Source organism: Brassica oleracea, chromosome C6 (genome assembly GCF_000695525.1).
Source record: "Brassica oleracea var. oleracea cultivar TO1000 chromosome C6, BOL, whole genome shotgun sequence".
NCBI lineage: Eukaryota > Viridiplantae > Streptophyta > Magnoliopsida > Brassicales > Brassicaceae > Brassica > Brassica oleracea.
Window position 1 is genome coordinate 26,533,781 of NC_027753.1, and position 15,731 is coordinate 26,549,511.

General features: G+C 32.4%; 1 protein-coding gene across 1 annotated transcript; it reads left to right on the forward strand.

The window, feature by feature from the left end:
* The first annotated feature begins 2,996 nt into the window (after nucleotides 1-2,996).
* On the forward strand, nucleotides 2,997-4,084 carry LOC106297858 (dehydrin ERD14-like). Its single transcript, XM_013734011.1, has 3 exons — nucleotides 2,997-3,020; nucleotides 3,102-3,455; nucleotides 3,578-4,084. Exons 1-3 carry the CDS (start codon nucleotides 2,997-2,999, stop codon nucleotides 3,887-3,889), a joined length of 690 nt encoding a protein of 229 aa, XP_013589465.1. The 3' UTR covers nucleotides 3,890-4,084.
* The last annotated feature ends 11,647 nt before the right edge of the window (nucleotides 4,085-15,731 follow it).

Here is a 15,731-nt window from a genome sequence, read left to right on the forward strand (position 1 = left end):
TGCGCAGCTACACATCTAAGGTACCAAACCATGTAGTCTTGGGACGCCAAGCTACTAGGTTACAAAGGTCCTGGACAATAAGATCTCAAATCTATAGATCATGTCTGGAACATAATGGAACCACATGAAAGTGTCGACACACACACATTTGTATAAAGATACATAAAGTTATAGCACTTGAACATAAAGAGATGAACGAGGATCATGAACCCACGAAAGAGTACTCATACAAATCATGAAAGATCATAGAGATTAGAAAAGATAAAACGTGGAGGTTCAAAGTATCTAAAGAAGTGATGGGCGTATTGGCCATATACAGAAACGCCATCCTATAAACCAGTGAAATAGATGGATCTTGTGAGATAAAGAAACCGTGAGAGATGTACATGATGTAAAGATGTTCATGTTTTCCTACTTAACAGCATTAAATCATAGCTTGTTACACAAGGTACTCACAGAGATCAAAGGAACAGATTATAAGGAGATAAACTCCTATGTGGTGGATGCTGCTACAGATTTTCGAAATAGCAGCATATGGATCACTGGATAAGATGAAAGAACAACTTTGTTCCTAAGCTGATTCATGGACTGAAAAGCAGCTGCATATAGTATGTAAAAGAAAGCGATCACGCATGATCTTGGAGTTGTATAAAAGACATTCCAATAACAGTCCATATACATTTGAAATCCCTTGTGTTTGTACTAAACCTAAAGGAGGTTAGTAGACTGATACATAACGTATCTGTAGGCGTCCGGTCCTTCGACTAAAGACGTCCAGCCCTTAAGTTAAAAGGCATCAGGCTTTCAGCTAAAAGCGTCCGGCCCCTTCTACTAAACGGCGTCCGGCTCTTAAGCCCATCGGCCATACGTCCGGCCCTTCAGCTTAAGGCGTCCGTCCTTTCATTTTGATCACGGGCTAGTAGAAAAGATCAACCATCAGGTTGCAATCCGACAATCAGATCCCTTAAGGATCTGGCATAGCAGAATAGTCTGCTGCTGTATAAACTCCACAAAGTTTTGTCGTAAGGATAAGAGGAGATGTTTAATCTATCCTTACCTGTCGGATATAAAGTATTGTAGTCCATAAGCTCGTGAAAGCCGAAGTCCATGACCTAATTATGTATACTTAGCGTGTGATATGATCCACATCAACTGAGGTCATGAGACGCCATCATCATCATTAAGATAGGAATGCAAAGAATAATGAATACGACACCTAAGGCAAAGAAATCGATGTCCACATCCATGAGAGTGTTCGGCTACAGAGCCATAATAAGAGATTATAAACTCACAGCAATGATCATTGATCTTGAACACTCATGAGACAAGTAGTGGACATGTATAGACGAGGTCTATGACCCAGACATGGATCAGCCAGATTGAAACATGGTCGAATGGTAACCATAAATCGTCAAAGAAAAGAGTTTGACAGTAGACAAACACGTCTAGACCATGGACATATGCAAACACAATTTGCAAAGACCCAATAGTCATCTCCGAGGACAATGTGATTCACATTGCTTAGCACATATGCTTTACCGGGACATTCGCAAAGGACATGAGAAACGACCTAAGAAGTCGAAGTGGTCTAATTACGGTTCAGTAATGAAACTGGTTGATTACTCTCATTCTATACATATAGGAAATATCACGCACCAAGATGCGTAGAATGTAGAACCGACACTGAGGTTCACATCAGGGGGAGTAGTGCGTGTTGTACTCTTTTTCCTTCATCATGGTTTTGTCCCACTGGGTTTTCCTGATAAGGTTTTAATGAGGCAACATGAAGCGTACTACAAATCTTGTATGGTTATGGCATCCAAGGGGGAGTGTTATAAATCATGGAGTGGATTGCCATTAACCAAGACAAGAAGAGAAAGCCCGTCGGCCACATCTAGGCCCAGCCGCGGCCGTGACCAAGAGGAGAGAGAGTCGGTCGTCTGAGGAGAGAGAGACGGTCGGTTTAGACCGTCTTAGGATTAGGACGTTTTCCTTTTCTTGTTATCTTTAGTTTTCTTATTTCCTGTTGGATTAGCGTATGTATACTTTTCATTTATCTTCATCTTGTAATCATTATATAAAGGAACCCCCTTGATCATTAATAAGAACACAGAGAAATATTTAGTCTCTAAACTCTCTATTTACAAGACATTTGTTTTTCTCTTCAACAAGGTTCTTGCAACGTGGCACCAGTCAATAAGTCAAGAGGACCGACATCACCGACAATACGTCTTTTACGCCAACCACTACACGTTTTTGGGTCCTACGCAAGGACGAACTCCCATGCTATATTGACACGTGCCGATACTTCATTGCTTAATATCACTTTTCTCTGCCTTTTTATTTTTATAATCTACTTTCGTATTACCGGCATTGTCCATCGTCCTATTTCTGGGATTTGCAATTTCATCCCTACGGTTTTGATTCTGTATCAAGAATACCCGAACTTCCAAGGATTTTTAGATTCTTTAAGACTGTATGAATTTGATAACTAGCAGTAATTTTTTAAAAAAGTAAATGCCTATATTAATCTGTTATTCAAAAGTCCAAACCAGGTAGTTTTTAATTTAGTTTTTAATTTTTCCAAGTCCGTCCAATTACCTATCTCATCCAATATTTTATTTGTCGATTTTAATTATTTATTGAAGTTATTTAAGAATGGCCACCCACATCGTATGTAATACATTGAATTCTTCTCTACTCCATTTAAAAAGAGCATGATTATTGGGGGTTCTTAGAGTGAGGTTCTTACCAGAATATAAGACGGTTTTAAGAGCCGGTTTTTAACTTTTTTAGTTAAAAGTTAAAAGACGGGTTCTTATATTCCGATAAAAACTTCATCCTAAAAACCCCCAATAATCATGCTCATATTATCTGTTTTTTAAGACTGTTTTAAACTTTTAATGTAATGACGAGTAGAAGAGGCCATAAAAACGAAAAACAAAAGAGATGGGACCATTTTTTAATTTATCTATAATATATTCTTAAAATTAAAAATGATCATAGAGCGTGAACTCCCTGTCGGTCCTCCTCCCACTATAAAACGCACTTTCACTCATCCCATTTCTCAACATCTCTATCATTATCTCGAGTGTTATTAGCTTTTGAGTTTGAAACTTACATTGATCGTTGTTTCGATTTTCCTTTTTCTTATAAACCGACCAAATCTTGATCTAAAAAACTATGGCAGAGAAACCAAGAACGTGCATGAGCATGAAGTGCCAAAGGTAGCAACGGAGGAATCATCTGCGGAGACGGGAGAGGTTACAGATCGTGGTATGTTCGACTTCTTGAAAAAGAAGAATGAGGGAAAAAAATCAGAAGAGACGATCAACTCAGCGTTCGAGCAGAAGGTTCAGGTTTCTGAGCCGGTCCCTGAGGTTAAACACGAGGAAGAGGAGAAGAAGCCTAGTCTCCTTGAAAAACTTCACCGAAATGACAGCTCTTCTAGCTCCGTAAGTGTTATATTGAACATTCAGAACAATATAGAATATATATATATATATATACGGTATTAGATGTGATCTTTTGATGATATATATAACGTGACCTAACTATATATATTTGAACTCGGCAGTCAAGCGAGGAAGAAGGTGAAGATGGTGAGAAGAGGAAGAAGAAGAAAAAGGATAAGAAGAAGACTGCTACTGAAGGAGAGGTGCAAACAGAGGAGGATAAGAAAGGGTTTATGGACAAGCTCAAGGAGAAGCTTCCAGGACACGGAAAGAAACCCGAAGATGACTCAGCCATTGCGGCTGCACCGGTTGTTGCTCCTCCTGTGGAGGAAGCGCATCCGGCTGAGAAGAAGGGGATCTTGGAGAAGATTAAAGAGAAGATTCCAGGATACCACTCAAAGACCGATGAGGAGGAGAAGAAAGGTGATCACTGAAAACATGAATACTAATAATGATGAGAGACATGGTGTGTTGTTTCTGATGGATGATTATCATCTTTTTTCTTTTGTGCTGTTGAAGTTTGTTGGCTTCTTTATAGTTTATTTCACAGTTTCCCTATTTTTCTCTTTGTTGTGTGTTTAGTGTATGGTTTGTATTTTGAAGTTATGAATATTTCCATTCCTTTTAGTTTTCTAGAGAATAGGATAATAATCTAATGTCCCTTTGTATATTATTCAACCATTGTTCCTAGACGTGTATGCATGACCCCAACTTGACTAGCAGTTTTCTTTTTTTTTGATCAAACCAAACTTGCATTTATCTTTTAAACTCCATTAGAGGAGGATACAGCAAAGCTACAAAGAGCAAACCAAAATGATAAACTGATAAAATAGAAGATAGAATTGATACAAATCACAAAAAGAAACCATAAGAATCGCATGACAACGATTTCATAAGCTTCTTGAATAATTGTACCAAGTGTAACCCAAAGGATCACATACACTAAATCACCAGCAGAGGAGAGCATTAGCCGGGAGGAAGATCTTTTAAGTACCGGCAACTCTTTGTCTTCCAATTCACTCCATAAAAGAGGAAATATTGGGAAGAGACACAGCTCCAAACAGGAGACAACCGGGAGAACACTACCCGTCAAGATCATATTCAACAGGTAACATATGTCAATAAGTTTTTCTTCCAGCTGCCACAAAGAAGAGAAACACAAGATAACATCACCAACAACCAGACTGAATACAATAAAAAACCTACATATTGCAGGAAGAAATCGCTATGAGGCGACAAAGGTAGAACTGAAGGAAACTAACTAAAACCATTGACCCCAAATTCAAAGTTCCCCATACAACTCACATTCCAACCAATTCAAAAGAATAAAGGTAAGCGGAGAGAGAGGAACTATGATGAACCTGGAGAACTGTAACAGGAGGGTGGAATGGAAGGTCGGGACATGATATGAGAATAGACCCTTCCACGAGCTGACAAGGAGACGACCTGCACACAACAGGAAATAAGTGTCCACATGCGAAGGGAGAGTCACTGAAGGACACAAGAGGGAAGCCACCAACACAAAGCTTTGTCGCCATAGTTGAACACGGGAGCATTAAATCGAGGGTTTGGCTAAGAGCTTGAAGAGAAGGCTTGGCTGACGTGACGAGGATTCGAAGAAGAGCAAGGAGATAGACAGCGTCTGGAGGGTCTGGAGGTTCCGGTGGAGCGGCGGGAGAGAGAGCTTCAAGCGGAGGATATTCGTACGGCGGCGGATCTGGAGGAGGTTTGAAAAACGGCAAAGTTTTGATTAATTAAATGTTTTTTTCTACTCTTATTATTTTTTGATCATTTGTATCTTTTTATAAAAAAAACTTTGAATCACTAATAACAAATAATTTATAATTTAAAAAAAAAATCAAGGCAAAGTTTAAAGTTTAAAATTTAACTATTAAGTTGTCAATATTTGTTCAAAGCATTTATCAAAAAAATTGTTCAAAGAAAATTTCAGAATTAAAGTATTTATGTATTTTATATGGTATATGGTATATAGTTAATTTAAAATGATATATATATATATATATTTAATTTTAATATTTATTAAATGAGTCTTCATACTTATATGATTTTGTAATCATTATATTTATATGATTTTGTAATAATTTGTATTTTGTCACAATAGAAAAATTTAAACCATGGTTCACGAAAATTTTAATGTTAGACTTTTAACAGTTTTAGTAATTTATAGTCGTTTTTTAAATTCAAAATGTAACATATACGGAAAAAAATAAATGTATATTACATGGTTAATGTGGTTGTTTAATTTATTTTAATAAGTTAAAATTGAAAAAATGATAGAGGATATACTATTTTTTATCAAAATTTTATTATTCAAAATCATTAATTGTCATATATATTTTAATCACATTAGGCAATTCCGTAATTTTTATTTAAGGAAAGAATGAAGAACATTGCTAATTAATTTATTGTTATTTTAATAAAAACTTATTATATATTTTGATGGACCAATTTATTTCTCTAGAGATTCTAAGAATCATTGTGGTGCTGACACATGACTACTTCAAATGTTGTAATGTTTCTCTTTTAATATAGACTTATTCTTGGGTTCATCCCCTACGTTGAACCTCTAGGTTCACCAACCAATAGAATTGTGTTATTTTAAATTTGATATCTTTTAAAAAAAGAAACAAAATATTGTCAAATTATATTATCTTTTTAAAATTAAAAGGTAAAAATAAATAAATAAAAAATAGTAGTAATTACAAAAAAAAATATTTTGTACGTCGTCAGCAAAACATTAAACCCTAAATCCTAATCCCTAAACCCTAAATCCTAAACCCTAAACCCGTGGGTAAACCCTAAACTCTATGATAAATCTTAAACTCTAAATCAAATTCACTTAACACTAAAACATTCAAGGGTTTAGGGTTAGGATTTAGGGTTTAGATTTTTAGGGTTTAGTGTTTTTATTTAGAGTTTAGAATTTATCCAAGGGTTTAAGGTTTACCCAAGGGTTTAGAGTTTCCCCAAGGGTTTACGGTTTAAGATTTAGGGATTAGGATTTAGGGTTTAGTGTTTTGCTGACGACGTTAAAAAGATTTTTTTTTAATTCTTTTTTCTGTAACTACTTTTTTTAAAAAAAAAACTTAATATAGTTTACCAATATTTTGTTTCGTTTTTTAAAAGATATCGAATTTGAAATAATGAAATCCTATTGGTTGGTGAACATTGAGGTTGACCCTAGGAGGTTCACACTAGGAGGTTCACACTAGGAGGTGAACCCAAGTAACTCTTTAATATATAGGGGATGTTGTAAAACTATAAACTTATTAATGTTCATCATATTGTATTTAATTATATTAAATATTTCGTACAACATATAGTGTTGCAAAATATATGTGTCATATTAGGAAGTATAAATAACTATGATCATTAATGAATTTCTAATTAACAATTAAATGATAATGGCATTGCAATGTAATTATAGATGAAAACCAATGGTATAGATAGTATAGATATGCTAAATCTGCTAGTTTTGATAAGAACAAATGAGATCAGATCAATTATACACCATCTTTAGTTAATGTTCTCAGTAAGAGTATCATTTGGCAGTGTATAATTTTAGAGGGGGGAAATCTCTGGTGAACTGGCTTTGACCAATTGACCTTCGTAAGTCATGTGGTTGTGATTCATACTTCTCAAAATTTTGAATTGGGTTTTGATAATGGGTCAAAACCCAATAGACCTAATTACCAAGGAATCAAGTAGAAAACTTGCCGAGTTAGGACGTCTGCCCTATTCGTGCAAATCACGTAAAATTCAAAGGTGAAATGGAGATAGACAAAGCGAAGAGAAAGATTATAAAATCAGCGATTGCCTTGAAAGGATAATTTAAATGGAACTGACACAACCCCGATGATGAGGCTGCTAGGGAAGGTTCAGTTGAGTTATAATCCTTTTTCATTATTTATATAAATGTATAAATCTATACCCTACCCGTATAACCGTAGGCGCATCAAAGACGTTGTGCACTATGCATATCTACACAGTCACGGAAGATCATATCACCACACGATTGTATCCAACTGTTATTTTTCTTAATTAAAAAACATCGACTAAAATCAAATGCAATGCATGTACCCTGGCAATTTTATTGTTTCACCTATCCGCCATAAAACAGCAGCTAGCTTCTTGGTTAATCTAATAACGCAAGAAAATCTACAGAACAGTTTTGAACCATCGAAAACCAGATAAATGAAAAATCAACATAAAAAGAAGGTTGTCTACAACCCTGTCTCATTCTTTGTTTCATATCTAGAAATGCAGCGGAGAAAAATATGAATACAGCATAATGATAAACCAAGGTTTTGAAAATCGGACCGGACCGGCCGGTCGAACCGGTCCGGACCGGCAGGTCGAACCGGTCCGACCGTGACTCGTTAAAGAAGCCGAGTCCGGTTCGGTTTAAAACCCGGATTTGAGAAAAACCTGTGAAACCGGCTAAAAACCGGTAAAACCGGTGACCCGGTTCAATAGAAATCAACATATAATTAATGTATTTTCAATTGTTATTAAAATATAATATTTCATAATTAATATTTAATTTTTACTATTTAATTAGTTTTCTAATTGATTCTTTTTTTAAAGAATTTTCTTTTTTAAAATCTCTTTTCGACTCTCATGTTTTATTCTTGTTTTTCTATATTTATAAATTTAAGACTTTTAGTTGTAAAAATAAATAAATATATAATTTAAACGGTCATTCATTTTTCTATCAATTTTAGTTGATATAGTATTCACTTGTATATATAACTAAACTTATGGTTATTGTTTATTATCTAATTAATAAAAGAGAACATAGAACTGTAGGTATATATAGTGTAAATTTATGATTATTTAGATTTATTTATTTTTAAATAGAAAACCCGGTTCGACCGGTTGAACCGGTCCGACCATTTAACCAGTAGCTTTACCGAGTCGGTATCCGGTCCGGTTTTAAAAACATTGTGATAAACCCATTTTATGGTAATAATAAAAACATAAAAACTTTACCAAAAAAAAATAACTAACATAAAAATAAGACTACAATATTCATGTAATAACTTATTATATTTCATACTCCCTACGTTTCATTTTATTTGTCGTTTTAATTTTATACACAAGAAAAATATTTAATTTTGCATATTTTCAAAATAAAAACATCATTATCTGACGATATTTCAATCAATAGAAAAATAAAATGAAAAATATTGTTATTAAATTTTGCATTAAAATTATAAAACGACACTTAGAATGAAACAAAATTTTAACTTTAACACGACAAATAACATGAAACACGGAAGGAATAACTATTAATATCGAAAGCTCCGACTTACATGAACATAATACATTTCATATTCAACAAAAGAAAACATCATAGGAGTAGTAACTAAGACCATCTCCAACCCATCCCTATTTCTATCTCTATATTTTTTCTAAAATAGTTAAACTCTATTATAGAGGTGAAAATGCTCCAATGTATGTCTCTATAATAGAGTTCCTCTATTTATAGGAGAAAATATAGAGATATGATATTTCTACATTTAAATATAGAGGAAAATTATATAGAGGCAAAAAGTAATTTTCCTCTATATTTTTCTCTAAAATAGAGAAACAGCATTCATTGGAACATTTTCAACTCTATAATAGAGATCTCTATTTTAAAGGAAATATAGAGTTCTCTATTTTAAAGGAAAATATAGAAGTGTAAATCGGAGATGCTCTTTAGTTTGAACATGAGATTTCTCCGTCCATTTATCAGATTGAACACTATCGTCACATAAAACATGCCATTTTTTATTTTACAAGAAATCACTTTCTATACACATAGATTCCAACTTCAAGAAAAAAAATCATCATGATAACATTGTGTGGGCTTCAAAAACATAAAAAGGTAGAGTAAATTCTCCTTTTCCATTACCACATTCCCGTATGATTTCAATCTACATGCACCTTTTTGAGTAATGGGTCCTCATTTTTCATGAATAGCTTACCTTTCCTAGATGATGTAAACTTCTCAGACGCCACCACTACTCCCACATTAAGCTCACACTGGTCAACGCCGTTGAAATTAAAACGATGTGAGTTTCTTTACAAGCAAATGTGATGGACGTATCCAGTCTTATAAACCCACCAACAGATTAGTGTCTCAACCAATGAAAGCTAACTTCGTCGAGATCAACCAAATCAAAGGAGATTGGAATTGACAAGTGAAATTGACTTAATAAAATAAGATGTAGTGATCAGACATATATAATAAGGTTGAGTAGATCCGAGATAATACCATTTTTCTTCAAACCTAGATCTTAGTGTTCATCAAGTCATCTTGATCAACACGAGCCAATGCCTTATCTTGAATACAACAAATCATGAGGGGTTTTACAAAGAAACCCTAACAGATCTCTGTTGGCAGTATGCCCACCTCCCCCTCACAAAACACAACGCAGATAATACACATATACATAGGTAGGGGAGGTGGACAGAATGCCAAAGATCTCTGTAAGAAACTCTTTTGTCAAACCCACATGATCAAAAAGCTTAAAGATCCAAACTCTTTTCACTCGTTCCTTTCTGTCGAATGTAATAAAGAGAGGTAGACAATAAGGAACAAGAAGCGTGTTCATATTATAGAAGAGAACAAAAAGAACTTAAAACCTACAGAGAACAACAGATGAGAGAAGCGCGACATGGATGGTTGGAATATTTATGAGGTTATGAAAAGAGGCAGACGGGTTTCTCTTAATGATGGTGATGTACAGTTGTTGTATAGCAGGAAATTTATGAACCAAGAATTTAACATTTAAACCCAAAAAAAAAAATACTAGTATGAAGAAAGGAATATTTTTTATAAGAAAAAAGACCGAAACCCTAGATTCTGTTGTCACAAAGCTACGGAGAAGATTAATAACACTAGTCTCGAAAACTGGAAACTTGTTGGGTTTAATCAAATGAGAAACTTAAAGATTTGGATTCGAAAAGACATAAGATCTAACAACTATTATGAACAGAAAAAAAGTGAAGGAGAGAGATGATAAATGACAAATATATACTGAAAATAGAAGAAACTCAAGGGGGTTTTCTCAAGGAGGATTAAAATGTAGTTAGGGAAATCGCTCTGGTAGTTTTCCAAAGATGAAATTCTAAGCGAGAAAACCGATGAACTTCTAGGGATTTTGTTTGAGGTTTTTTCCTTTTACTTTCTTCTGATTGTTTATTTTTAGCAGATTCAACGGGTTTGTCTTTGTACTGCCTACCATTCTATTTTTATTTTTTAATACTTTTTGTCAGGACCACAAGTTAAACGGCACCTTTGTTTTCTTAATTTTAATATGGAGCTTCATATAGCTCGTTAGACCTGGACGTTCGGGTACCCGTTGGCGTTCGGATCGGATTTTTCGAATTTCGGTTCTTTTTTATAACACCACCTAAGTTCCATTCTAGTAAATTTACAAGTACGGATCGGGTTCGGATAGAACACATCGGATTCGGGTCAGTTTTGTATCACATCATATAACCCATGAAGTAACCATATATCATTCGGATTCGGGTTATATCAGATCGGTTCGGATATACCTGAAATATACTTATGTATATATAATTAAATATTTAAAGTAGTTATTTAAATTTTAAATACTTATTGTTAGATACCATATCAAAATAAATATGAAATTGAATATTTGAAGTATATATTCATGTTTCATATAATATATTGTATATTAGTTTGGACATTCGGAACGGTTTCTTCGGATCTCTTTTCGGATTTTTTGTTTTTTTCGGTTTTTCGGGTTACCCGTTTAGGTTTGGTTAATAACACTTCTGGTTCGGACATGTTTTGTACCACCTTAGAAGATCCATTCGGGTATTTTTTCCATTTCGGATTGGGTACAGATCGGGTTTTTCGGTTCGGGTTTGGTTCGGATTTCGAATTATGGATTTTATGTCCAGGCCTATAGCTCGTTATATATTTATTATAAAATCTGAAAACCATTTTGATGTTCATTTAATTACCAGCTATACTCTATTTATTAATGGGATAGAAGCTGTGTTAAAGAATAAACTTCACCTTAAAATACCAAAATCAAGAATTTAGACAAAATTACGCATGATGAAATAACAAAATCAAACATAAAAAGGGTAGTTTAACCTGGAGTTGCTATCTCTATTGGTAAAGTTTTATGCTATATAGAAGCGTAAGTACGAGTTTAAGCAGCTGCAAAAAAAAAATTTAACGATTATTTCATATCTATGGATTAAATAAATTATAGGTTTCAGTCCATAACTTTTTGCAAAAAAATGTTGTTTAGCTGTTTTTTGAGTTTTCATAAAAATGATCAAATGTCACAATCAAATTTAAAGTCATGACATTGTAAAAATCTGTACGTATGTTATTTTGTTACAAAACACTGATTTGCCAATGAGAATCCACGTTTAATAACTAACATAATTAATAGTGGTAGCATCCATAGCAAAGTTAACAACAAGTGATATATTTTGATCACACGTTCGACGTTATAAATCGTTTACTACGATAAATGGTCGGACGTACAAGCTTGGCATTTTTCTTCCCAGCTCCAAACTTTTTCATGTCTTGGCCATATTACGACACATACCAAAATAATTGGATGCTAGTAGAAATTAATAGAGAAAGATAAATAATGAGAGCTTGTTTGCATGTGATTTTCGAAACATTTTGAAATATATTCAGATTGCTTTGTTTGATAACATTTATATATAGAAAATTTAGAAATCAAGAATTACAAAAAGAATAGTCACAAAAATATAAATATTTGTATTGGATTATTGGAAGTGCGCTAGTATTATTTTGTTGGGAATAAGTAAAATTAACAATTTTCTGACTTATGTTCGTGCGAGGCAATACTGATGGGTCCTTTTACTACTCCACTGGAGAGTGGATTGCAGAATCCTAGGCTCATGTAAATACTATAACATAATGTTAGAATAACATAGAAGCTCAACCTTTTGACCTACTAATTAACCATGATACGCTAAAAGTTCCACGATGTATTTAAATTATAAGGTTCATCTCTTTTTGTTTTGTTACTTCTTTTTTATTTGAAACATTTTGTTTTGTTACTTTAAAGTACGAAAACTACAACTAATTGACATAATTTTGTAATATAAGTATATCATATTTCCTTTCTGTCTATTTAACCATGATAAATCATACTCTTTTTTCCCTTCTGTCGATTGAGATGTCGCACTCATCACTCCCACAACCTGCAAAGCCTCATTTATTCCCTTTACGACAACTTGTTTTCAAATATTTTGTTTTGTTTTTCTTTTTTACCCACTGGTAGAATTTACTTTACAAATGGAACAAACTCCGATACAAAATGGACTTATTATTAGTGTGGATGAGAAAACAAATGCATGCCTTGCGTGTATTAACTGCAACAACTCATAATTCCATCCACTATTTATTGCCTCAAAATCCACCTCTCCCATTCAATTTTCTCTCAATTAAATCTCTCAATTTTCAATTTCCATTTATTAATCAAACGAACTATCATACATTATATCATAACTTCGGAATTGTCATACTGAATCAGTTCAACTTATTCTTTTCTCGAATAATGCAAGTCTATAATCTATATGTTCATGTTTGATCACTGTTAATCATTGTTGATAAACTCTATTTTGTTGATTTTGGATGAAAATTTTGTTCAAAAACACTTTTGGAAAAATTCCGAACATTAAAATCACTAAATATTTAAAACAGTTTATATTCACAAAAATCATTCTAATTCTAAAATTTTATTTTTAATCTGTTAATAGATAATTGTTTTTCGTCTATATTTTGAAAGTTTCTTCAAATTTTGAAAAAATTACGTAGAAGCGAGTTGAATATATTAAAAAAGACATGCTGACAAAATAGATTTGTATTTATTTATTTTCTATGGATTTGTATTTATTGGTAAAAGGAACGAATTTACTGTGATTTTCCATCTACTTCGTTTGATCTTTCGTCTATATTTAAATTATTGTTATTTGACGATAAAGGAAACGTCGGGTTTTGTCGAATAGTGAAAATGTCACTAATATGATTGAAATAATATAAGAATTGGCTTAACATTTTACTTTCCAGAACATTGACACGATTTACACACACGAATATTGGAATCGATTTTTGATATTTTTCTTAGAATAATGTCAAATATTTCGGTATTTTGTAGTATGTATAATAACGTCAAATGCTATTTTACCGAATCGTCGATGAAAAGTGAAAACGTTATTATATACTCGACTGCAAAAAAGGTCAACACTTTGTTTCGCTTTCAGAAAGGTTTTTTTTCTTTCTTGGCACTCCTCTTTCTGTCTGGTTTATCGGAGCATGATTAACCCGGAGTTTTAAAGAATAAGATTCTTAACGGAAGTTAAGAAATTCACTTAAAGAATTCCGGGTTAATCATGGTCTCAGATAGTTACTCTCATTATAGTTTTTTATTTATTTGAGAACTACTTTCATTATAGTTGACTAATTAAATATCAAAAAATATTTTAAACGACAGAAGACTTATCATTTAAAACAAAAGGGTTTTTTTATTTATTTTTATATAAATATTTTGTTTTCAATTCTAAATTGGTATATATTATAATATATATGTGCCGATCAATTTTTAAAACATAATAAGTTTACGGTATATTTTTTCATTGAATAAATTGTTTCAAACTTTTACATGTATTTGTATCTTCTTCTATATATATATTTTTGGATTATTATTTCATTATTAAAATCGTAACTATATATATAAAGATTAGTAAAATATTGTTTTATTGTCATATTCAAAGATATTGTAACATTTTACAAATTTATAAAGTTTTTAAAAAATTAAACTTCTCGCTTTATAGATTTATATTATCGAGTAAATAATAAAACATTTAGATTTTGTTTAATTTTTTAAAATAAACTATATAGTATAAAATTTGTTTTCATTGGTTTAAGGTAGTAAAGATTAATCATTGTTAGATAATATGATTTTTGTTATTTAAAAAAAGATCTTTGTAATTTTAAAAGTTAACATCGACAAATATTTAAATATTTAACATATGTAGGTATAGTATTACGATATTAAATTATTATTATTTGATTTATACTATCTATAAATCCAGTGGATCATCTATTGTTTAAATCCAATTATTGATATAGTCCAAACAAAATTTTTAGTAGACCCAAAATTTAAATGATAAAATTAAAGATTAAATGTAACATGATTTTTTAGAAATATGTTCATTAGGTCTATTTTTAAAAAAATTACACATGAATTAAAGTTGTGACTTATGTTTTAATACATAAGATAATTAACCCCATTAAATCGTCTTCCAAAATTAAAGGGTTTAAATAATTTACACGTTGTCTGCATGACACATGTCCATGACGTGTCGGATTTGTTTTTCTAAACATTTATACCGTTATAGAGATTAATTTGTTATATCTACATATTGAATATATGTGAGTGTGTACTGTGTAAGGTTTAGAAAATAAATAATATAGCATCTTTCTAACTTACATCATTCGTTAAACGCAGAGCTCGATGCATGGACAGATGCTTTTCACCCCACCCGAATGATTGTCGTTAATATGCTGTAGTTACCAATTTTCGCAGCAAAATATGATGTAGTTCTATCGTTGTTCAAAAAAAAAAGTTTAATTTTCTCTGACTAAACTTTCCATAGGCTACTAAAAAAGCACCAAAGGTAAACAAAATGTAGAGATAGTTGGCAAACTATAATTGCGAGTAGTGACCTTTTATACAGAAAGAGGAGCAGCATTCGATATATTTACATATATGGTGTAAAAACATATGTACCGTATATGTTTCGTTTGATGAGAAATTGCCAAAACTACCATTTTTAAAGTACCATTTTTTCATGTTTATACTAACCACCTTTACCTTCATCTTTAATGAAGTGTAAAAGACATTTATAACCTCTTGATTAACTTTGACAAAAAAAACATATGGTTAACTAATCTAAACTTAAAACATCAACTCTAAACCCTAAACTTTGAAACATCAACTCTAAACCCTAAACCCTAAACCCTAAAACTTCAAATCTAAACCCTAAAACATCAACTCTAAACCATAAATGTAAACTCTAAACCCTAAATCTAAACTTAAAACATGATCAACTTTAAACCCTAAATCATCAACTCTAAACCCTAAACCATGAAACATCAATTCTAAACCCTAAACTCCGAAACATCAACTCTAAACCCTAAACATTCAAATCAAAACCCTAAAACATCAACTCTAAACC